Source organism: Myxocyprinus asiaticus, chromosome 43 (assembly GCF_019703515.2).
Source record: "Myxocyprinus asiaticus isolate MX2 ecotype Aquarium Trade chromosome 43, UBuf_Myxa_2, whole genome shotgun sequence".
NCBI classification, from domain to species: Eukaryota; Metazoa; Chordata; class Actinopteri; order Cypriniformes; family Catostomidae; genus Myxocyprinus; species Myxocyprinus asiaticus.
The window spans coordinates 15733179-15759639 of NC_059386.1; the positions used below are offsets into that span (position 1 = coordinate 15733179).

The 26461-nt window shown below is 38.1% G+C and overlaps 1 protein-coding gene across 2 annotated transcripts in view; it reads right to left on the reverse strand.

The window, feature by feature from the left end:
- Positions 1-8544, reverse strand: part of LOC127433452 (protocadherin-1-like) — a 132240-nt gene extending 123696 nt beyond the window's left edge. For both annotated transcript variants that reach the window (XM_051685376.1, XM_051685377.1), the window contains exons 1-2: positions 7882-8544; positions 2127-2945 (exon numbers count right to left, since the gene is read on the reverse strand). In XM_051685376.1, coding sequence (XP_051541336.1) covers positions 2127-2918 — 792 coding nt within the window. In that variant the 5' untranslated portion in view covers positions 2919-2945; positions 7882-8544. The remainder of the gene's footprint in view (positions 1-2126; positions 2946-7881) is intronic.
- Between the last annotated feature and the right edge of the window lie 17917 nt (positions 8545-26461).

Here is a 26461-nt window from a genome sequence, read left to right on the forward strand (position 1 = left end):
ATTGATAAGTTTGTTTTTACATTCCTTGGGTATTATTATATTAGGACATTTGTTCAGATTTCAAGAGCATAGACTCACGTTGACGCGTTATTCATTTGGCCCCTTTCTGCACACTGTGGCCCCTCTGTGGCCCCCTCCTTTAAAAATGTCTAGATCTACCCCTGCACTCAGTCATGATTCATTTAATCCATGATTGACAAATAAACGAGAAGTGTTCGGCTGGTCATGTGATCCTAACATGGCAGTCCCCATTAGGGGACCCTCTTCATGTAGAACAGTAGTTCTCAACCTTTTTTTTTGATGAACTCCCCCCTACTTCATTCCCTTACCCCTCCTCCTCACACACACAAATTCTGTGACATAATTTCAAAGCGGAGAAAAAAAAAAAGATGAAAAAAACAAACACAAAACTCAATATTTTTATTATTTGCTTAATTTGCTCGATGCAACTTCAATGCATTGCATAATTTTAATGTTTTGTTAATAAATTCAGCAGGTTTACGCATCATGAATGTGAGACCAAAAATTGTGTTTCTTAAATTTAAGCAGATGGAGGGCTATATCCATGCCTATAAAATGAAAATGCAAAGACAGAAACTAATAATAAAAGGGGTATTGTTATTATATTTCAAAAATAATTGAAAAGACCAATAATATTGCATATTTTGTCCCACTGAAATGCTCATTCTACATTACAGCATCGATTTTGAGTTGGATGTAGATTTATGTGAATTTATGTGAACAAATTATTCTAACAGTGTGACTAAGTTTCATCAGGTTCTTATTGATTCAAATGAGTCATTAAAAATGAGTGGAATTTCTGAAGGAAAACAAAATCAGTTATATTTTCTTACACTAAAAAATCTTTTAGCCTATTTTTGTTTTAATTATTATTATTATTTTAGGATTTACACATTTCTTCTTCATCTAAAACAGTTGTGTATTTTGCATTTGCCCTTATGAAAAATAATATTTTATTTAATTTAATTTTTTTATAGTTTTAACAGTGGTATTAGTAACAAGACCATAGTAAGTACATGGAAGCATGGATCTTCTTCACAACCGTAGTTATATGTAACATGATTTCTATAAAGCAAATTATGGCATTTTTGTAATTACAAACAGTAGGCCTACTCTAAACACATGTAAAAACAATAAATACAAAATATAAACATTTAAATGTTGTAACAAAAAAATAGTATATTCCCTCACTCCCCTAATGTAGCCTATGACAAATTTAATAGAGCTGAAGTAGTAATATGATAATATGTATTATGAATCTATTTCTGCCTAAAGTACAGTTAGTGTTACTATAGTAAATTCAAGGGTGGTCCTGTAGAATTCTGTGCAGAATTCAAATGGTTTCCGCATCTCGTGCCATGCTTCTCACTGGTTCTCGCAGCGCTGCAATGATCAGAGGTACGTGTTTAAGAGCTCGAGACCGGTCTGTGAGTAAAAATGCACCTGCTTTTCGCCTCCACCTACAGAGCCATACTGGTGCATTAGCGGAGGATGTGACTTTGCCTGTCTATTTGACGCTGCTAAACCAGATACTTCAGATGCTTTGCTATACTTCAGAATCAGATGAACCATGCTACAAATGCATACCAACCCATATAATGGAGTCTAGACAAACATTTTAATGCAAACAGGAACTTGACAATAGATTTGATAAACATGACTGATAAACGCCCCCCATTTGTAACCTAATGCCCCCGTCTCTACTAATTTGCTCTCAGCACCCCCTGGCATCCTTTGAATGCCCACTAGGGGGCAGTACTGCCCCTGTTGAGAACCCCAGTTATAGGCTATTCAGATTATTTCAGTTGTTTTCACATTTTAAAAGTTTATGGCTAAATTATGGCTTTTTATACATTGGGCTTCTTTAACTAAATTAATGTGCATGCAGTGATCATATTGGATTATTCTAGTAATTACAAAATGCCAATTTGGTAAGCTAGGCCCTGCTCCACAGATGAAAGGCATCAAAGTACAGACCAGAGAGTTGGGAGGTTGGGACAGCAGCGCTCATTAAAATTTCACACTTCAAGATGATGCAATAGACAATTTATCTTGCAATGTTTGGATCTAAAGATTGACATCACTTAGCATGCTAGCCATTTTACCTGCAACACAGAGTGTCCGATTGGGCTGTTCTCTGAAACTTCTGCATCGTAGGATGATTTTTCAAATTTGGGTGCATTGTCGTTGGCATCAGCGATCACAACCCTCAGCAAGGCACTGCTGTAGCGAGGTGGATTGCCTCCATCCACAGCTTTGATGGTGAGGTCATAGGAGTCTTTCAGCTCTCGATCAAGGCTTCCCAATACAATCAGTTGAGGCAATTTTTCACCACGGTCTTCTGCAACCTGCAGACCAAAGGGTGCTACAGCCTCTGGTCCTGCTGTTAGGGTGTAGTCAGCTACTCCATTCCTCTCCGTGTCTTTGTCAGTGGCCAGCGGAATTGAGAAGAGCGCCCCCATGTGGGTGTTCTCTGGAACTGAGAGGGTGAGGACAGGTGAGGGAAACTGTGGTGTGTTATCATTGATATCCTGCACCTCAATCCTTCCCTCTATCAGCCGTGGACTCTGATTTTGAATAAGGTCTGTGACCGACACCTCAAACTCTAGAAAGCAGGGCTTGCCTTTATTGCGACAATCCTTCAGAGTCTCTCTGTCTATGGGGATCTCAGTGGTAAAGATATCCCCAGTCTTGCCATCCACCCGCAAGTAGGGAGCGCCCACCTCCAGTTTGTACAGGTGTCCAGTGTCTGGTAGGCCCTGGTCTGCCGCCAGGCTGCCAATGAGCGTGCTGGGAGGCTGTTCCTCGTGCACATGGTAGAGAATGCCACCCACTGCACCACTCAACAAGTCTAGCAGCAGTCCCCACAGCAGAAATGACACCACAGGGAGATCCATGAGCCCACAGAGAGGTAACACCTCAGTCTGCAAAACAGTGTGAAAAACAGGTTAAATCATAAACAAGTGCGTCAAGCAGTATTCTCTTAAGTAAACATAGAGAAACAAACTTTGTTGTATTTTCTTTTAATTTACTTTACAGTGAGGGACTAGCTGAGGGTGAAACAGAATTCACACACTGCACACTGTTTTGTGAGGACATTATGAACACTAAATCCAAGGCTAAGAGTTGTAAAAGCTCTCCGGAAAATGCGTCTTCCCCAGACACCACTAAAAGCCTCCTCTCTCATTATCCTACATTATTTATCATCCTCATTTTTGAGAAGATGATTACTTGTACATAAAGAAAGGAAAAGCAGACCTACTATACCACGTTCATTCAAAAAGGTGTTTACTACCATGACAAACTGATTTATCTTCCTCTGACATTTTGCTAAAGCATAATGTTTTCAACTTCAGCCAATGATTTAGAAGCCACTGTTCCAAAGCACACTGACTTTTCGCCTGCCTTAAATCTGGAAGTTCAATAATCCCTGTTAATATCGTACAGGAAAATGAAAATTATCACCATTTTGAATGCCTGTCCAAGCTAAGCTGGTTTTGGAAATTAATGAGTTAGAACAAGTAATGAGACACTTCTTAATGGCCTTTTTAATAAGAAGGTATAGGTTACTGTTAGACTCAAAAACAACAGCTCAGCAAGCTTTGTACTATTTATTACATAAATAAACCCTTCTTATAAGCAGTTTATAAGATACATTTGTCAACGTATGCTTAATCCAATGCATATTCACTGCCAGTGATGGGGCTATTATGCTGGATGACTTCCCTTTAATGAAGGTTACATTCATTTGATTGGCCCATAACATAAAATGAGCAGTTTCTCAATGCAAATTGCTGATGAGACAAAAGGTAGGAAGAATGCTAACACAGCAAAGGAACCATTCAGCATCACAGGATGTAAAATATCCCCACTCTGTAAAACACTGGTGTAATAAGAAGCTGTACTCCCAGGTCACAGTGCACCTGCAGGCCAGCCCTTATCTTAAAGTACAGATTTACTCAAGACAGATGATAAATCTCTGTCCCATCAAGGCTCAGAAATGTCAGGCTAATTTACACACTGTAATGCTCATGTTTGATTTTCAACCTGCTAGGCCTCCTCATTAATCACTAGCCTCTATTTTAGCATCTGCTTTGATCCATATTCCCCTGGCTCACAGGTTTTTCTCTCTTTTACGCACCACATGGTTTTAGAGTTTAATTATTTCCTGAATGAGAAGATCTATTGTTGTGACTTTAAAGAGCAGTGGACAGTTTATTGAGCAGTGCCACCTAATGCAGTGGTCTTTGAAGAACCCTGTATGTTTATGTATGCAAAACATCCATGTAACATCTAGAATGGAGCATGGGTCAAACCACAATCAATACAGGCTGTGCAAGTGGCCATAATCCAAAGGAAAGTAAATACGTTTTATACAAAATAGCTAAACACAAGAATGCATAGAAATCCAATCAGAAATCCAATTCCTCCATATCTGTTAAGATTGGGAGTGCAGCGTATTGATGCACTAATTGCCCAGGTATTGATGTATCCTCTTTTTTTGTATTTGCAGGGCAGCCTCCTGTCGATTTGGCTGTGCTGATAGTGTGTAGGGTAAAAACATGATTAGGGACTGTGGCATAAAGCACAGCTTCTGAAGACCTAGGCAATAACTTGCACTCAAGGCAGTGGGAAGGTGGACCCTACAGTAATGCAGTTAGACTGGAATAGTGGAGCTAATAGAGTATTTGAAACTACTCATAACGGTGATGATATGTTGGCCCATGAAGAAGACATGAATTATGTCCTAATGGAGAAAATGACATTTAGTGACTAGCCACTTGACAGATTGCAGGAGCCATTCTGTTTTTTGTTTTTTTCATTCTCTTAGCAGCCATAACAAATTGACATGGATTCATCCATTGATCCAACAGATCATAATAATAGTAATAAAAATTTAAAACACAGCCACACTCTTTAGATAAGAGACTCAAACAACCCAAGGGCATAAGTACTTCAACTCATATTGATAAGACAAACACTTAACAAACTATTTAAGTGCTGTTGATTTTAAACTATTCAGAGTGCCTGATGAACAAAGGGTTATTGTAATAGCTGTGAACTAAAGTGTAAGCTTCAGAAAATATGTGGATGAAAACGTTAAATACAGTCTGTTTCAAATACATCAGTTGGTTACATGCTGTGAAGAGGCAATAAAGAGAACATATGTTCACTATGGACTGCCTCTCTAGTGAATGGTGGTAAACACCTAGAATTTCTAAATGAATCAGGCAGATACACTGGCGGCCAAAAGTTTGGAATAATGTACAGCTTTTGCTCTTATGAAAATAAATTGGTACTTTTATTCACCAAAGTGGCATTCAACTGATCACAATGTATAATCAGGACATTAATAATGTGAAAAATTACTATTACAATTTGAAAAGAAAATTCAGAACATCTTAAACTACTTCAAAGAGTTCTCATCCAAAAATCCTCCATGTGAATCAATGGCAGCTTTGCAGATCCTTGACATTCTAGCTGTCAGTTTGTCCAAATACTCTTGTGACATTTCACCCCACGCTTCCTGTAGTACTTGCCATAGATGTGGCTGTCTTGTTGGGCACTTCTCACGCACCTTACAGTCTAGCTGATCCCACAAAAGCTCAATGGGGTTAAGATCCATAACACTCTTTTCCAATTATCTGTTGCCCAATGTCTGTGTTTCTTTGCCCACTCTAACTATTTATTTTTGTTTTTCTGTTTCAAAAGTGGCTTTTTCTTTGCAAATCTTCCCATAATGCCTGCACCCCTGAGTCTTCTCTTTACTGTTGTACATGAAACTGGTGTTGAGCAGGTAGAATTCAATGAAGCTGTCAGCTGAGGACATGTGAGGCATCTATTTCTCAAACTAGAGACTCTGATGTACTTATCCTCTTGTTTAGTTGTATATCTGGCCTTCCACATCTCTTTCTGTCCTTGTTAGAGCCAGTTGTCCTTTGTCTTTGAAGACTGTAGTGTACACCTTTGTATGAAATCTTCAGTTTTTTTTGGCAGTTTCAAGCATTGTATAGCCTTCACTCCTCAAAACAATGATTGACTGACAAGTTTCTAGAGAAAGCTGTTTCTTGTTTGTCATTTTTGACCTAATATTGTCCTTAAGACATGCCAGTCTATTGCATACTGTGGCAACTCAAAAACAAACACAAAGACAATGTTAAGCTTCATTTAACAAACCAAATAGCTTTCAGCAGTGTTTGATATAATAGCAAGTGATTTTCTAGGACCAGATTAGCAATTTAGCATGATTACTCAAGGATAAGGTGTTGGAGTGATGGCTGCTGGTCTAGATTTGATCAAAAATGACTTTTTTCAAGTAGTGATGGTACTGTTTTTTACATCAGTAATGTCCTGACTATACTTTGTGATCAGTTGAATGCCACTTTGGTGAATTAAAGTACCAATTTCCTTCCGAAACAGCAAAATCTGTACATTATTCCAAACTTTTGGCCGCCAGTGTGTTTCATTCTTATACGGCTCTGAAAATATGCAGTAGGCTGTTTAAATAAACACAAGCACTTTCAGACAGAAACCTAAGTTGTACATTGCAAGCCTCGCTTCCACTGCACAAAATGCCTGCAACAATTTAAAAAATGAGCATGCATGAAATCAAGCCTAAAGTTCTGAAGTCATTTTTTGCTCTGCTCTTGAGACTGATAGTTCATGCAGACATTTTATTTTCCCTGAAGTATTGTGACCTTTTATTTTTCTGCAGTGCTGTAAATCATCTGTTATCACATTCATTCAGGTTCAACAGGTTTAGCATTTCGGCTCAGCCCAGTTAAATCAGTTACCCATATTATTACCCTCAATCTATGGACAAACACTTTGTAATTTTACAGGCAAATGAATGCAGCAGTTGGAATACATGGCTTATTTTTGTGTGTTTTTTACATAAACTTATTGCTATCATGAGACATACAGTACAAACTAAAGATTTGTGTGTGTGTGTGTGTGTGTGTGTGTGTGTGTGTGAAAGCTGTATTATTGTTATTATTATTATTATTATTGATATATTTACTAAAACATAATTAGAATTTTTATTTTGCATCTGCCTTGGGGGTGAAATGTTAAACTAATATCTAAAGATTTTTTAGTATCTTAAACCTCACTTTATATGTGTACATCACACTCCCCTGCAGCTCAGAGGTTTGTGGGGGGAATCCTGTAATCAGCCTTACAAGGATTTGACCAAACATTGATCCTGCTGTTGACCCAGCCAGCCCAGATGGGCGAGCCACTGCGATTTCGCTTATGTCTGCTATATCTACAACATCGTAGAACAAAATCCGCCGCTGGGAAGCGAGTTATTAGGGAAAATTACATTTTATATAATACATGACGTACAGTAACGCCGGTTCACGGTATACATTCAACTGGTCGTTGATCATCTGTCTTTATTGTAGCGAAATCCATACGAATGAATGCTTGGCACTTCACAAAATACGTGCAAGCATCTCTGCAGAATGCGTATTGTAGCTACTTATTTGACATACTAATATCATTCAGTAAGAATCCAAAATTCGCCTCGCACAGAAAGAATTTAAGAGCTGCGACAAACAAGTGTTTTTTTTTATTTATTTTTTTTATTTTTATTTGTAAACCAATATGCCAAATCGATCCTGGACCACATTAATAAACACCATCCGAATTTGGGCATTTCATATATCATTTCGGAATAATAAAGGGCTGAGACCCAATTCACAATCTTTATTTTTTATTATTATTTTTTTATCCCCAGTTTCTGCAATGGCACAGAAGCGTGTAACGAATATTTAAATGTGACCCAGTCGACATATCGAGCATTCTCCACTGTTTTGTTCATTTTTTCCAGTTGCTTCAATAAAGTTCGTTGCCTACCTTCGTCGATCAGTCTTTTTTTCTGCTCGCCAGATCCCTGCGTCTCAACTGAGACCGAGGCTTCTTGTCTGGGTATCAACTACAGCTGATGTTTCGTTAAAGGTAACACAGACCCCCTACACCCCTTGTTTAAAGAATCCAGACATCAAGAAATCATAAAATCCTTTCGTTGGAAAATAGTCCATAAGTGGCCGCGCTATTTCTCCGCGCCATTCCCACGACTCCGCGTCAGTTTGATAACGTCGGCACTCATTTAACTGATAATAAATGAGAAATTCCGGCTGCTGAAAGGTATTCAAATGTCACTGGTTGTTTTTCAGTATAAAAACAGTTGTAAAACGAACAACATCCCCCGTTTTCAGTCCATAAATCCTCAACTCATATGATGTATTTTTAGACAAGTGTTAGGGGTTCTCAGAATTTGATAGTGGTCCTTGTTACTCAGTTATTTGCGGAATTAGATCTTAATTAACCGGAAATAATCTCAAAACGCGTCAGTACATGGCAGAACGTGTGGACTGATTGGTGTGTCCCCCTTCGTTTTCCTCAGAAGTAGACTATCAACGCAGTTTTGGCACATGAATCTTCTCCGCACAGGGTTAATCCTGCGTGCATTTCTATGCATGTGAGAGAGTGAGTGAGTTTTCAGCACCGCGCGCTGTTCCTCTCTAGCCGCGCGTGCAGACGGACGCGGGAAGCGCGAGGAGGTGGGGCTCTCAAACCCGCGCGCCACAGGCTGTTTGATAACAGCAAGAAAACACTAAACACTGTTAAAAATATAAATACCCATATCTTATTTTATTGTTTTCATTGTGCTTCATTTTGTGTATGTACTTGCAGCCCTCAGCAAAGCTTCTTTTTGCTAAACGTTTTGTCATCTGTTTTTTGTTTTATCAGTTATGACTGTAATTATAAGAGGACTTCAAGTATTTATCGCATCAGACCCTTCCAAGGGGTCGCCTGCGGAGCTCTGCTCGTTGTGTCGTTACTTTGTCGTGCATGGATCATAATCCTGAGCATTTGGGTCGTAAAATGTGACGAGTATTGATCATGTTGGAATCGCATCCAATGAGCAAATACACTGATGCATTCAACAGTTAAGAGCCGAATGGGGTAGGCTATATGTAGGGCGCTCTTTGCTCTTTTGGCGCCACCCACGGGCGTTTGGAGGCACACACGGCTGGCTTGTTCACTTTGCCTCTAATCTACCCCATAAATCCACTTCCCTTCACCCACGCATGATACATATACAAATAAGCACTCACAGGGCTAATGTTGCTATTCTCATTCTGAAGGATGCTAAATTGGATAACAATTGGTGTGAAGAGCAAGACCTCATCCCTGACCTCTAACACACTATAAAAACGAGAGTATCATGAATGAATGGAGATGTGAACAGCTCAGTAGTATGAATGAAAACATTTGCAGCAAGAGAACTGAAGGCTGCTGTTCAACATCTACATCATGTAGGTTAATTTCATGTTTAAATTAGGGTAGGTGGGCCCATAACATGACATAAGAGATCAAGAAGACTATAAACAAGCATCTTTGTCTCCTGTCACAATGTCTAAAACTACTCATTCTGGCTCAATACAAGTTCAGCTCAATTGACAGCATTTGTGGCATAATGTTGATTACCACAAAAATTTATTTGGACTCATCCCTTCTTTTCTTCAAAAAAAAAAAAAAAAAAAAAAAAAAAAGCAAAAATCTGGGTTCCAGTGAGGCACTTACAATGGAAGTGAATGGGGGCCAATCTGTGAACATTAAAATACTCACTATTTCAAAATATAGCCATAAGGCATAAACAATATGCATATTAACATGATTTAGTGTGATAAAATCACTTACTAACCTTATCTGTGTAAAGTTATAGGCAATTTTACAATTTTGTTGCCATGACGATGTAATGTCAACAAACCCTAAAACGCTAAAATGACTATAAAAATGACGAGTTAAACAACTTAACAATTCAATTAATATATGAGTTTTAACAGAAGAATTAATGTAAATGCTTTTATAAAATTATAAGCTTCACATTTCCGCATTTAACCCCTCCAAAAATTGGCCCCATTCACTTCCATTGTAAGTGCCTAGATTTGTGCTTTTTTTTAAAGATAAGGAGGGACGAGTCAAAACTATTTTTTGTGGTAATCAACATTATGCCACAAATGCTGTTGATTGAGCTTAACTTGTATTGAACCAGGAATATTCCTTTAAGAGTCAATAAAGTAATAGGATGTCATTAAAACATTTGAACCGTCTTGATTGTACATTGAGATTTAGTTATTCTGTCATCATGGAGTTAGGCTATAAACAAATGTTCAGGAGAATGTTCATCAATTATAACACAAGTGTTTATAAAAGGCTGCTTATCATACTGTGACAATTCTTCCGGTATTCCTCCACCACCCCAACTCCACTGCTATTTCTATTCATTTCTATTGTAGTTTACATATATCAAATAAGTAGTTCAGGGGGGCAATTCAGCGCTTGTGTTTTGAAAATCAGTTCATCTCAATCAAGGTTTGACATAAACTTGAGATCCACTCTTGTGAATAACTTTAACCATTCTGTAATGTTTAAAAATATTGCAACTGTGATGTTCAGGTCAAAAATGACCCGTATAGAATACAATAGATTTGTGGTAGATTTACAGCACGCTCATCTATTAATTCTGAACATGACCCCCGGGTCAGATATGACCGCACATAAAAGTTGCAGACAAAAATTAGCCAGACATTACAGGTGGGTTAAAGATTCTTCAGCATGTTTATCTTGAGATGCTGCTTCATTTGCAACGTGTCTTGTGAATAAATACTCTAGTACCTTAAAAAAATTTCTGCCGAGGCTCTTATTGACTGTCTTGTGGTCAGTAGAGCAGAAAGTAGAGGCTGCTATGCTTAATTCAGTGTTTATGTTCCAAAATGGAAGATTCAACCTGATATTTTTAGCCTTGTAGTTTCCAATACTGTAGATGTTTCCTGCACTGGATGTAACAGCATGGCACCTGATGTTGTCTGTTAAAAGCATGCAGCTACCACCAGCCGAGAAGAGGCCTGTATAAAAGAATGACAGCAGGCAGTTTGTCCTTTGGAAAGAGTGCAACAGATGCTTGAGATTTTTTGGGATTGAAACCACACATATAATTATTTCCACCATTCTCTAAGTGTTTTATACAAGCTCAATAAAAGTAGAATCCTGTATAGCTTAATCTGAAGCAATAACCTGGACATTATTACAAAATGTGCATCAATGGGTTTTTTTTTTATTATTATTATTTTTATTTATTTTTTTTTTTTTTTACCAAAGTCCATCTTTATGTAGTCATATTTTATAATAAATCAACCTAATTATCAGAGACACAGATAAGCTTTTTCAAGCCACATCTCCCTGGTCTCTGTGCAGACATCAAATCTGATCTCTGGCGAACAGCGGTGGCAGAACCCAGGAGCTTCAAGAGTGGCACACTGCAGCAGAGCCCCGAGCCCGGCCCTCAGGGACTTCTGCCTTTCTGCCAGGCTCTCTGAAGGCAGCCTCTTTCAAAAAGTTCCAGTGTGTGAGTCTTTCTCTCTACTCCACCAGTCTCTCATTAGCAGCAAACAAACAGCTGTCGGGTTACCTCTCCTGGGCTCTCATTAAGCACTGCCAATCATTCCTGAGCCCGCTGCAAGCAAATCAAAGTGCAGCTTCTGCCCAAGCAGTGCCCACCCACATGCAACAGGGCGAGGGTCAGAGGTCAGCTTTGTATGAGACAACTCTATTTTGCTACATAATTGTGTCTCAAAAATTTTTTTAGCCAAACAAATGAAAAACACTCTTTGTGCTTGCTTACGTTGTTCAGCCATCTTGTGCAACTGGCAGTGCTAGACACCCAAACAGTGGTTTAAAAAAACATGGACCACATCTTTTATAGAACTCAGTTAAACACTCCAGACAATAGCACCTTGTCTCCTAAAAGAGGTCTACATCCAGATTTTGTAGAGCCTGAAACCTGCTCTAAAAATGGTGAGATACTTTAAAATCACCAGTCTTTTGTTCTTTGATTGTGTAATAGCGGTGACTCATTCTTCATGCAGTTTACAATAATGACACCCCCCTCTGTCAATCAGCATATTTAGAAATATTCAAAGAGGATAAAATCGCATAATGGCACTGAAATCTCTGAGGGGGGTGCAGAGGAGTTGCTTTGGTGAGTGCTCTATTTCACAGGCAAAGCAGTTTGATTATTCTCCTTTTTAGAGTAGGAGATGGTTTTGACAATTCCTTACTTCACAGAATATGCATGTGGATGACATAATCATTGTTCTACTGCTGCTAAAAGTCAGTCTGTTTTTCTCTTTTCCCCTATTTTTCTCATGCTGGTGATTTTAGTCATGAATGGAGAGGACAATGCGTGTGGGCATTTTTTCATAGACTTACATTTACACATGAGAACAACTGAGTTTCAGAGAAACACATGTGAATTAATGCTTCAACCCTGAGGCTGATTCACGTGACAAGACCTCAGGGAACAATTTGCTGGGCTTAGGAACAAAACCCAGCCAGGAACCTTTTCAACACATTTCAGGGTCAACAGCTTTATGACAGCATAGAGCCAGTGCATAGAGAACAAGACATTCCTGCCCAAGGAACCTGTTAACATTCCGCCTCTCAAGCACAGCGGTGGATCCAGCCTTGAACAAGGTACCGGGGAGTAATGTTAAAAGATGGCCAAACACATCCAGTTAGTAGAGCTCCTGGAATCACAAAAAATAAGGCCACATTGATATTCTGATGTTTTTACAATGTTTGACCCACCACAATGAGCGCATTGATACCATCTAAAAGGCTGCAGCTATTGCCCTACTATAATAAATAATAAACACGCTGCAGAATACATACACAGTACACGCTGTAATGTTTTATAAGACTATTACAGAACACATACTGAGTTGTCATGACTTCAAAACCTCTGATCTTCACCTGAAGCCCTGACTAAAAGTAAGTATAATGATTCAAAACTCAGTGAGACAATGAACAGTTTCTGTCTGCTTTCCAAGCCGGCTGACTTTGTTTAAGGAAACTTCACATGGTACAGATAACACTTCCAACAATACCATCAAATACCTATCATCCGGAGCCTTGAAAGTACAGTATAGAGATTGTATAATGTTAAAAAAAAATCACCTACTCTAGCTTTTGCTGGAGAGCTGGTTGGCATCACTGTGCCAGAGCACTGAACGGTTTTATGTCACATACGTAGACAATTCAACAGATCAAAAAGCACTGACAAAAGCAATATATATACAGCGTGTGTGTGTGTGTGTGTGTGTGTGTGTGTGTGTGTATATATATATATATATATATATATATATATATATATATATATATATATATATATATATATAAGAAAATATATGAGAAAATGAACAAGAAAATTATGTCTTGTTGCCTCAATAGAGGACAAATTATAGCAGCTCAATGTGGATGAATGCATGTGCTGAAGGAATTCTTGTAAACTGTAAATGAATAAATAATATATTATGATAATAATGATTATAAACCTTTAGTTTTGTAGTAAATGCTAAGACAAGGATTAATGCCAGTGGCAGTGATCCAAAGAAACATTAGCCAACACAATGTAAAAATGCATATTCTTGTCTAGAGAGAGAGCAACCTAAAATTAATTATTTTTCATTAGAGAACCAGACAATGTTGCTTGAAAAAAGAAGACTGTGCTTCTGGCGTTGTACTTTTACTGTTAGCGAGGAAATATTGGAGTTATCTTTCACCCTCCTTTCCTAAGCAGCCCAAGTCTTATCATTATAGCTGCAATCGGTGCTCTTTGCTCATGCCAGACGCAATGGCGTCTCCTTCCTCTGATGCGATTTTCTGAACAGGAACTGGGGCATCATCCTTGGAAGAGATTGTATGCACAATGCAGGTAGTGCAGCATTACTGAATAATCCGGCTGTTTTCTCAGATTTCACTCTATTACACAAAAGTAACGTCAATTATTTCTCCTGGCACAAGGGCTAAACACGCTACACAGAGGAATGGACCAAAGGCTTTGGATCTGGGGAAAGTGCTATGATATTCTTTGTTGCTCAGAATTGCAGCCATTCTCTCTGACCTTTTTTTCTCATAAACTAAAGATTAATTGAGCTTCAGGACTAGGGTTAAATGTGTTCATATAAAGCCAAGCAGACACCACAAGACTAAAAGTCGTTGTCACTGAACACTTAAAGACTCACAGTCTCGAGTTCTCTGTCATGCCGGTGCGCACATTACACAACTGACCGCAAACTTGGTGCGAGAATGACAAGATCATCCCTTCCTGACTGAAGCCACGATCACGGAATTCATTCATACACAAACAGGTTTGAAATCTGTTGTAGCATGTCTCAGAAATGTGCACACTACAAGACCGTCTGCATTGGGCCAACATAATTACACAGGAAATCGACATGTTGCTACTGAATGTTCCGGTACCTTGAAATTGACCCAAATCTGCTGAATTACTGACAAACACCATCAGGCATTTTTACATTGATTCAAATGTGTTTACCTTTTTCTTGTGGTGCTTCTAGCCTCTGAGACATAGGTTCTGATCCCATGGAAACCAGGAAGTAATTGCATTCACATAATCAAAGATGAGCATGATTCAGAGACTGCATTTTCCATCTAAGATTATGTTTTTACTCCACTGACAGTTAGGTTAAGGGTTGGGGTTGGGTTAGAGTGTAGAGTTATTAAAATGTGCACTCATGTTGACTGTATTACATAATTTACAACTTAAAGAAACTTGTTTTAGGTGCCACTCTGTACACATTTCACCTGGAAACTGGAGTGTGCCCATATGTTCAACAACACTTAAATTTACATTTATATTTGTTCATTTAGCAGACACTTTTATCCAAATTGATTTACAAATGAGGAGTACAATAGAAGTGATTCATCCTAAAGAAACAGTAATACGAGAAGTGCTGTAATACAAAGTTGCAAATTGCTTAGAGAAGTAGAGAGGAAGGTGAGAGACAGTTATCAACGAGAATGAATTTAGATTTTTTATTTTAATTGTATTTTTTTAGAGAAAGAAGACAGTATTAGCATTAGTAGGATTGGGTGAAGTGCTCACAAAAGATATGCATCTTTAGATTTTTCTAAAGCATCAATGCCTTCAATTTGATTCAAGCAACCATTAGCAACCAGTGTAGTTTGATGAAAAGAGGCGTGACGTGCGCTCTCTTGGGCTCTTTAAAGACCAATCGTGGCGCTGAGTTCAGTTGTAAAGGTTTGACTGTACATGCAGGAAGTCCTGCCAGAAGAGCATTAAAATTGCCCAGTCTACATAAAACAAGAGCCTGGGCAAGGAGTTGTGTAGCATGCTCAGATAGAAAGGGTCATCCTAATCTCATCTTCCTAATGTTATACAGCGCAAATCTGCATGATCGGGCTGTTCTTGCAGTGTGGTCTGTGAAGTTCATCTGATCGTCAAACATAACCCTGAGATTTCTGGCTGTCCTGGATGTCACTTCCAGCTTCGGCCACTGGGGGCAGTGGTTTAAATTTCAGTAAGCACAGACCAATTAGCAGCAGAACTTTAAACTCCTGTCGGCAAATTCACAGTGTAATTAGTCTGCTACAAGACCTTCGGCGATGGGCGCACACTATGATCTGAGACTTCTTGCAGACTAGTCACCGACTGAACATGGCGATAAGGTGAGAAGCTTAAATTGTGTAGTGCACTTGGCTTTAGTAGTACATTTTTTTATGTGACAGGTCATTGGTAGATTGGTTTGGAATTCTCTAGCTTCTCCAGTGGCAAGCTAGCTTTTGTAATTTGCCAGTTTTGCCAAAGGCCAGTGTTTGTCTCCACCTGCACCCCTATGTAGGTAAAAACTAAACTGAGCATTCTCCAGTCATAGTTCTGGCAATGTTTTTGAGCATGATCAGGTGGCATTATCCCTTTGACTTCATATTATTGAGGGCAAACCCGCAGTTTCTGTGATCTACACCAGCGAGACACAGAAATTCCAAAAGCAAACACTAAAAAACGTATGTGGCCATCGAACGGCCTTGAAGACTCCATAATGCATTACTCTCTCTAATGAGATGTCTCTTAACGCGAACCCCCGCAGGTCTCTTTCAGCTCAGACTGACCAGCCACTGCACAAACAGGTCTAAATGAAGTCCTTCATCAAAGGTCTGTCACACCTCAATGCTCAGAGGCAGCGACCGCCCCCACAGATTGTGACAGAGGTAGATGGCGTGGAGGCCTTTTATCGTATTATACTGTTCAATATGGTATAATAACCCCCATATATCACACAGTAATTATAACTGGCTCCTATGTCTATTGTAAATCAGTGGGCTCCAATCTGTTATGGGAACAATTAGAAATTTCACAGTAACAATGGTGTACTGGAGATGAGTGATTATGTCTATTCTTGTTGCAAACTACCAAAAGAGAAATTGATGAAACAACATGCATTATTGTCATCATTGTCTTTGTTTTCAGTCACAACGGGATCTTGGAAACAGAAGAGCTCATTTGCATTGGAAGTGCTGCTGATTGAACCTAAAGTGTCTTATAGTTTATACGGCCGAACAATAGAATTGAATGTTGGATGAGCACCAAGAACATGTGAGGCCCAATCAGATAATGTCTTTTAATTGTGTTGTCATGCTTGCAAATTTATTATTGATGGCTACATAATACACTACACATACATATGAAACTACGTAATAAATAATATAAAAATTTAACACAATGAAACATTACTGTTTATTGCGTATTTCAAATCACCAAATCCAATTCCGTACTCAAATACAGGAAGGCGTCAAATGAGGGCAACAGGCCAGCCAGGATAATCAAACACTGTAGTCAAAAAACAATCAAACAAACAAACAAACAAACAAACAGCAAATGAAAAAACAAGATCACAGGTCAGAGAATGAAAATGCTTAGGCAGAGAGTCGCAATGGAGACTAAAACCTTCACGAAGTCTGCACACAATAAAGGACATTCAATTTACTGAACAAAATAATAAGACAGGCTATGAGTCATGAATTCACAGTAGATCTTAACAAGTTAAATTTGTAAGCATTCTTTGGAGGCGGAGCAATGTAACCTCATTGGCTGCAGATCTTGGGTGACCCGTATAACAAAAAGAGCAACATAAAAATGCATAATACAACAAAATATAATATAGTATAATTAAAGCCAAAAATCTCCAAAGAGCTATGACTAACAAATAAGCAGTGATAAGACAATAACATTTGTATTGTGCAAAACGAATATTGATAGGACTGACCAAAGGTCTTTTAATGCTGATTTGCAAATGACATTTCGATTTGTTTGTTTGTTTGTTTTTGCTTTTTACCTTATCTATCATTTTAAAGGTAAAATTAACTTTATGTATGTAAACGAGTCATCAGGGGTACACGTTTTCATCTGAAGTAAGAAATTGCAATTTGATTACAGTTACTTCAACATCGTTGTGGTTTTTGATTTGTGTAATATAATTGCTTTCTCTTGGTCATTCTCCACTGACATATATTAGATAGTTGCTCATGTGGTTCTGTCAGTTCGTATTGCATGTGATTTCATGTTGATAATTGTGTTTGTCCTTTACATCTCACAGCAGCAAAACTAAAAATGGTGTGTAATTGATTTTTTTCCTGTTTAAGAGACATTAGCATCTTATTTGCTTTGTGATGCTATTTACACATCGATGGGACTATAAGCTATCCAGTCTGACATCTCAGATAGGTTTGTGTGTGTGTGTGTGTGTGTGATATGTGTGTGTGTGAACCTGACTGACAGCTCAAATATTCTGGTGTTTTGGCTCACACAGTGTTATCAACTGATGTCAACCCCCTTATCGCGTGTAGCCCCCACATCTTTACTGGCCTTTCACTTCCTCTGTACACATACACACAGGTTAAAATAAATAAATAAATAAATAAATGGCAGCTTTGGTTGCCAGAACCTTATTGCAAAAAATTGACAATGTTTCAAGCATTACGGTTTGCCATTTCAGTGCCTGTATATTTTACAAATCACTACCATATACAGTATATCGTTAAATTGTATAATGTTCATTCACCAACCTACTGGAATTATAAAAATCCTCTTTGTATTTTTAATATACTGTATATTACCACAGTAATGCATATAGTACATATGTATTACTGTGTATACATACATATGGTAAAACAGAGGTGATGAAGTTCATCAAGGGTGGTCCTTCCAGGAACAATGGCCAATTACATGAATAGACACTGCAGAGTTTTACCTGCAAAGACAAAACATGATCAGGGTAACACACTTGACACTAAAGTAATGCAATAAATATTAACTAAACAACATAATATTTAACATAAAACACACTAATGTACATAAGGGATATCAAAAATAAGAAGAAACAACTATTTCAATAAAATATATTCAGATGTGATGGGTCACGAAGGGAATTCTGGGAATTCTTTTCACAGTAATTTTTAGAATATTTTACCATAAAAAGTACATGTATTGTCTTGTTAAACACAATATACATTTTCACCATTAACTTTAAGGTAATTAATACTTTTATCATCTAAAAACCTAATTTTAACAATAATTAACAGGAAAATTACATGTATTGTCTTGTTAAATAATTTTTCATTGTTTTGATAAAACATACATTTTCACCATTAACTGTAAGGTAAATTATACTTTTCACATCTAAAAAACATAATTTTAATAATATTTCATAGTAAAATTACATGTATTGTGAAATAATTTTTCAGCCTCTTAATTATTTTATTTTTTTCTCCCCTTTTCTTCCCAATTTGGAACGGCCAATTCCCAATGCACTCTAAGTCCTCATGGTGGCGTAGTGACTCAATTCGGGTGGTGGAGGATGAATCTCAATTGCCTCCGTGTCTGTCACGTCAATCCGCGCATCTTATCACATGGCTTGTTGAGCGCGTTACTGCGGAAACGTAGCGCGTGTGGAGGCCCACTCTATTCCCTGTGGCATCTGCGCACAACTCACCCCACCGAGAGCGTGAACCACACATTATAGTGACCATGAGGAGGTTAGCCATGTGACTCTACCCTCCCTAGCAACCGGGCCAATTTGGTTGCTTAGAAGACCTGGCTGGAGTCACTCAGCACACCCTGGATTCGAACTTGCGACTCCAGGGGTGATAGTCAACGTCAGTACTCACTGAGCTACCCAGGCCCTCATTTCAACTTCTTCTTAAACACTTTCACAATTACCTATAGGGTAATTCATACTTTTTACATCTAAAAGACATAATTTAACAATATTTTACAGTAAAGTTGCATGTAATGTTTTGTTAAATAATTTTCACCTTCTTGTTAAACATAATATAAAATTTCACCATTAACTATAAGGCAATTCATTTTTTTTTATCATAAAACATAATTGTAATAATATTTTACAGTAAAATTATACATGTATTGTCTGTAAATTTTATTTTATTTTAATTATTTATGTATTTATTTGCAGTCAGGGCCAACACACCAAAAATCTGTTTACAAGATAATGGAGTAAATCTTTAAATTTTTCTCCTTCTGCACTGCAGCTAAATTTACAGTGTAAACCTTGTCAGTAACACGTGCAGTAAACTTATATACTCTTTCTATTTTAGCATCCAGAGCGAGCATCTGCCAGGGCAGTCATGTTCAAGGCAGGTATGTGTAGGCGATGCCGAAGGCAGCTGGGCAAGAGAGGTGATGAAAGGTTTAGAGAAAAATATAGAATGCCGAGATGGCTAAAAGACGAGAGACACTGTAGAGAAAGAAACATGGCGCCCTTTAAGAAATAGCTTGTGTGAGCAGACCTGTGCAGAACTTTTTCTCTTAGCTTTGTAATATCTATTAAGTAGGTTTCCCCTGGTTGCTGGTGAAGCCTCCACAGCAAGCTGACTACTCCTGCCATTTGTCTTGTTGAGTAACACCATGCCAGCCCAGCCAGATGAGCTTTTAAATGACTGTCACTTCACTCTCTATTTCAAACAGCCTCATGTTATGGCATCCTATAGCAATTTACTTTATTTACGCTTCCTGCCTCTGGGTGCTTTCATTTATGGGCTGGATATAAGTTTGGTCAAAAACAGTGAAGAAAGGTTTGGTCTTGTGTTTTTTTAAGCTAGAGTATGGGAGTTGTTTAACTCATGGAAGAAGAAAAACAACCCATAGGAGAGAAAAATCACATAAATCTCTTTAATACAGTATTTCAGTTGTCTCTCCTAGACAACAATACAGTTAAATGAAGAGGACTTTTATTTAAGGTGATGTGTGTAGTTTTTTCTATGTTAAAATACTTTCTCCTATCCCAGAGTAAAATGCAGAAAAATATTAATAAGCCATTTATAGGTTGATTTCCCTGAAAAGTGTAACATTGTGGTGCTTTCAAAACACTCTGTTTGTTTGAGCATCCCGACCAGCCGGATGTAGCAAGATTGGCTCAACCACTGGCATGAGTTTGGGGCGAGACTATCTTGACCAATGGCAGACAGGGGGAGTACTCATTGTTTTTGCAATTCCATTTGATGAGAGAAATTCTACACACTTCAAAGGAAATTCTAAACTTAACCTTCAAGTCTCCTGTTTCTACATTTCATCTCCCGAGAAAAACACCCTAGTAATATCATACTGTATGCACCTCAAGTAGAGTTTCAGAAAAGATCTCAACAATTTCATAAACTGCACTCAGATTTATTTGCCAAGATACCAAAATCTGCAATTGAAAGTCAGAGATTTCAATGAACTCAATAATATTCAATTAATCAAATTCTTCCAAAAGTCAATTATCTGTGCTATACTCTCCACAATTGTATTGCTCTACATTCTTAATGCATGCCAACAATTGTCTCATATATTTCTATTTTTATTTCTCCAAATGTATTGTAACAGAAACACAATATTAATACTTACTGTATATGAAACATATTTGAGAATTCCTTTATATCCCCTGAGACATGGGAAAGAGCAATCTTTGAGAAATAAAAAATATTCTCTGGTAGGTAAGCTGAAGTCATCTTCACATATCTGTTCTAGGTGTGATGAGCTGATTAAAACGCCATTATAATTCAATGAGCACAGGGAGTGAAGTAAAAGGGAGGGTTTTCAGTTATGAGGGGGAGGGGCAATGTAACGTTTTAAATTGAGTGGATTAATTTGAAGAGAAAGAGAGATGACTTAATTTAGAGAGAGATCAAAGAATGAGTTTTTTTGGTGACAATTACCAACTCCTGCGCAACACGAGCCATCGGCCCCTCTGGAGCACAGCAGGTCAAACAGAACATCCTGTGAGTTAATTAAAGAAGAGCAGCTGGGTAGTCAGTGCATATATACCCTGTAAAGGTTCGTAAAACATGTCAATAGAGACAGAGAGCAAAGCGAAAACAGAGGCAGAGGGACTCATTCTTCTCACCGACATCCATTCTGACATTTCAGCCAAAATTTAAGCTCTATAAATTCAATACAAATTCCAAACCTTTTTTATTATTTATGATCCACTGTGTAAAATATGTGTTATTTTTTGTTTGTTTTTGTGTGTGTGTTTTTGTTTTTTTTTGGACTTCAGCCTTTAAGCTTTGATGCTTGGGGAGCCAAGTAAATGCCTGACCCTCCTCAGGCCAGATTCAGTGTAAGTGACCCACCCTAGTGGCCCACTGGGGGGGCTAACAGGGCAGAAACTGTTTGTAGGTTGTAGAACAGACAGGGGAGCATCAGGCTAGAAAGAGGTGACTTATGAATACTGTATGTCGCACCTTTATGCTTTGGCAGTGGGCAATGTTAGGAGGAATTCGACTGCAGACAGAGGATCTGCAGTGACACTGCAATGTTGGGGAATGTTATGTTTAAAACATGCCATTATTGTGCTTTGGCCCACCATGTTGCCATTTGTGTTTGTCGGTAAATACAATAAATAAATAGAAGATATTAGCATTGCCTATTTGAGTAATGAAAAAGGTATCTCTGGAATAATGTTGTAAATTCAAAAAGTAATGCTTTACTTGTTAATTCCAAAATGTAATCTGATTGTCTAATGCGCAAATACGCAATTAGGGGCCATTCAGACTGAAATCGCTCTTGTGCGAAAAAAGGTAGTGGCACAACAAATACTGTATAACAGAACGCTGGTGTCTCGTTACTTTAACTTAACACAGCATCAAAAAACACACCTCTCCTGTATAAGAATCTGTAAAAACAGAAGGACATGGCACAATGGGGGCCTGGGTAGCTCAGCGAGTATTGATGCTGACTACCACCCCTGGAGTCACATGTTCGAATCCAGGGTGTGCTGAGTGACTCCAGCCAGGTCTCCTAAGCAAACAAATTGGCCCGGTTGCTAGGGAGGGTAGAGTCACATGGGGTAACCTCCTCGTGGTCGCGATTAGGGGTTCTCGCTCTCAATGGGGTGTGTGGTAAGTTGTGCGTGAATCGTGGAGAGTAGCATGAGCATCCAGTGCTGTGAGTCTCTGCGGTGTCATGCACAACGAGCCACGTGATAAGATGCGCGGATTGACGGTCTCAGAAGCTGAGGAAACTGAGATTTGACCTCCGCCACCCGTATTGAGGTGAGTAACCTAAAAAAAAAAAAGAAACATGGCACAATGGTCAAAGGCGTCCGCCAACTGCATCTTTATATATTAAAAAAAACTATTGGAAAAAACAGCGCAGACAGACGCAAGAATGCGTTGGCCGTGAATGGCCCCTTGTGTGACTGTGGTGACATTTTTGCAAAATGAAATTAAGTGGCTCCTTACACATATCGCAGCAGTTCCCAGGTGAGATGTCCATTGAGTGGAACTTTTTTTCCAAAACAGATGAGGTTTTTAAGGATAATGTTCTATCTCTTATTTTAAATCAAAACGTACTCCCTACCCTAAACCTTAAACCTAAATGTAACCAACAGTGTCATATAAAGCAAATCTGAGATGAAAAACACATCACTTTGTGGTGTTATGACACTATTCATTTATGTGTCGACTCACGTGCTCTTCGAGACTTATACTCTGGTTTTTTGCATCTGAAGCGCAACTCTTATTAGTTGAGCCATGACACAATTTGATTGTGTACAAACAAGCTTATTAATGTAGGTGGTTATTAAACCAACCTTAAAATGTGTCCTCTTACAGGTCATGTGCAATAGTAAAAGTGTTAAGATGTCATAAGACAGCATTGTTTGAGAAGCAAGGTAAAAAGTAAATGTTTATGAACTGATAATCTGCCCTTATACTTGTGTGAATGAAAATAAAATTCATTGTTGTATTCCATCTAGTGTTCATTTCAGCAGGAAGCTGTCACGATACATACAAGGAGGCATGTAAAAATCATTTAGCAAAAATTTAGGTATAGTAACTTGTTTTTAGCACTTGCGGCTTATGTCAACTATACAGCAATTACCACAGTGTAAACAGGAAAAATATGGCATGTCATAACTGTCTTCACTTGTATTTCAAGTGGTTTGTGTTCAAATTAGTCACCTTACTTAGTTCTGAAATCTCACTCTCTCTCTCTCTCTATTTCTCATGGATATGTTTAATATCTGTGTACATGCTCCCAGCCACGTTTCACCTCTTTCCCTGCCGTGCTGTTTACTCCTCCAGCAGATGTTTGTTTTCTACCTTCTAGGCTATCTGCCATCGGGTTGTTTAGTGGGATTACATCTGTGTGGATCTGCGGTGGGGCTCTCATCAGACCAACATGGCCAACAGTGATAGGGCTCTGCTTTGTCTCTCACGCTCATTTTTCGTTTTACCAACGCACCAAACACAGAGCAAACAGGTGGCAAAGAAAAACATATTAAGCCTATTTAATGATACGGTGGTCTAATAAAACTGTTTGTAATAAAAAAAGGAAAAAATATTATTTTGAATCAATATCGGAGATTTGGGTGGATTAGCAAAGCAGTGTCTATTTGCACATTTCTCCAGTTTTTGTATCATTTGTCTAGTTAAGCTGCTTTTTTCCCCATTTAGGATTATTTCTGCCCTTTGGAATGCTATTAATTTATGATCCTGGTATCATCACTCACTGTCTGTAATTAGTTGACAAACAACTGCCTATTTGTACAAATCCTCAGATATGTTGATTTGTATGGCATTGTTATCCTGTTGTCTTTCACAAACATGTCACACCTAGTTTGCAGAATATTACGTTTGCGTACGTGTTTCTGTGTGGGAGCGACTAACATCCACCGCTCACATGCCTCTCATGGTCTCATTTGCCATCTTATCTCACACACACACACACACACACTTTCAGAAATAGCTTAATGTCATTCTAGACCAGCTTTGAAGATATCTTCTGATTTAACTGCCAGAACATCCTGATAATATATGCAGCCACTGGCTTCAGATTTGGACAGTGCATGTTCGCGTGTGTGAGGCATACGTTTATCTCAGACTCTAATATACGATACGTGTGTATATCTGTTTGCAGGTGCATGTGATTCTTCACAGGTTTCTGCATGCAGCTTATATGGCTGTGATGTTCTGCTGCTTGTTTGTGTTTGTGCTATTTCACCCAAAAATGAAATGATGTAATTATGTACTCAACCTCAGTGTTGCTACAAACCCGTATGACTCACTTTCTTCCATAGAACACAAAAGGTGATGTTAGGCAGACTGTTTGGGACTTAAGTTACAGCCTCAAGGCCTCAATATACTTCCGGATAAGTTCTTATTCATTCTTCGTTCATGGGTAAAAAGAAGTTCTAAACAGCCGAGCAATGGTATACTGTTTGTGAACATTCAGACCACACCACTGTGGGAGGCGTTTAGAGGATAATTTAAATGAGGACGATACATGTAAAACCCGTGCATTTTAAGTCTAGGCCTTCAGTGCAATTCATGCCATTAAGAAAACACAGTTTCACAATGAATAAGACACCGTATGCCTATCATACAGGCATACGGTGTCAGTCAACTAATAATACCAACTGACATTTTAAAAACATGTCCACGCAAGAAAGCCAGAACCAAGGAGGTCAAATACCAAGAAAAAGCTCTCTAATAATATTTGCAATAAATTTTTTGTCAGGGTACACGGTTACTTTTCAAAACTTGATCTGACACTGATTGCTCAAGCAGTCTAATTTACACTTGGAAAACTCCTGATGTTGCTATAACAATGCAAAAAGCACCTCCTAATTTGCTTGAAGTGAAAATCAGTCCTCCTTTCCTGTTTAATTAATTGATCTTGCACGATCATGCAGAACATCTCAGGTTTTTAAATCCATAAGTATCTCTTTCTGATTGTGATGAGGCAGTGATGACAGCCATCTCGTCAGCAAGATCTTGCGCTCTTCGCTTTCAAATTATGTACATCGCTTAAAGTGTGATTGTGTCACTCAAGGCCAGCTAGAATGCATGGACTGGGACATATCCTAAAGACCACACCCACCCACTATATGTGGCCATAATATGTGCCGATTACACTCTGTTATTGTAATTTATGATGACACTGATACTACTGCAAAGATCAGTGTATAAAAGTGTTAATGTACAGAATAAAGACAAAAGAATGATGATAGGCTTTCTTTCGGCAGATGTGTAAATGGCTTTCACTGCAGATGGCACATGAGTGAATGGGCACTTAAGAGTATTTGAGTATATTTGTTTCCTTTTGTAGACTAATAAAATTATTATTATTATTATTATTTTTTTAAATCGCATGACATGGACTTGGAAAATTTCTCTACATGAACGATCGTACAGATGTAGGTCAATTTGCACCAGCTCGCTAATAACGCTACATGCCAGTGTGTTCTTGTTGACAGATTTTGACTGACTGAACAACATAAACAGAATGAGCTGTTGTGTGAAGCTCCAGGCCACACCTACTGATGATGTGGACCAATGGCAGTAAGGTGTTAAGCAGTCAGTTAAAAGTTTTCCTAAAAGTTTACCCAGGCAAGCTGTTACGAACCACCGAAACGAACACAAAAACACCGTCTTTTTGGCCAGATTTTGTTTTTAATGATGTCACACTCATTCTTTCTTCGATTTTATATGAAGTATATTTGGGCCTTCAGTCACTATTTACTTTCATTGCATTATATTCCATACAATGAAAGTGAATGTTGATTGGGACTGACCATTTTGCATACATTGCAAAATATTTTGTGTTATTGTCGGGGAAAATTATCAAAACATCCCAAAAACTAGAAAAACAATTTGCAAATGGGGTAAGAAGAATAAACTTGTTTTCCATTTGAATACATTTTTTTGTTTGTTTGTTTTTTACCATTTGGTAAATAGTATTTTCTAGTTATAAACAAAATCATTACTAAATTTTGTTATAATTCTCTAAAAACAAGACGTAATATCTTATATAATGTCATTTTGCTTTTCAAGTAAATTCATCATGTTTTAAGAATGTTTCGATATTTTCCCTGGAAAACCGGACAAAAATACTCAGAAGTGCAGTGCACATTGTAAAATCTAATTAGGTGACCTTACTTAGATTTATTTAGGCAATCGGTTTGCATGTTTTTTTGTTTAGCTTTTTTTTTATATATAAAATACTTATTTGGCTCAAGTAAACTGAACTTAATGTTTTTTTTTAGTT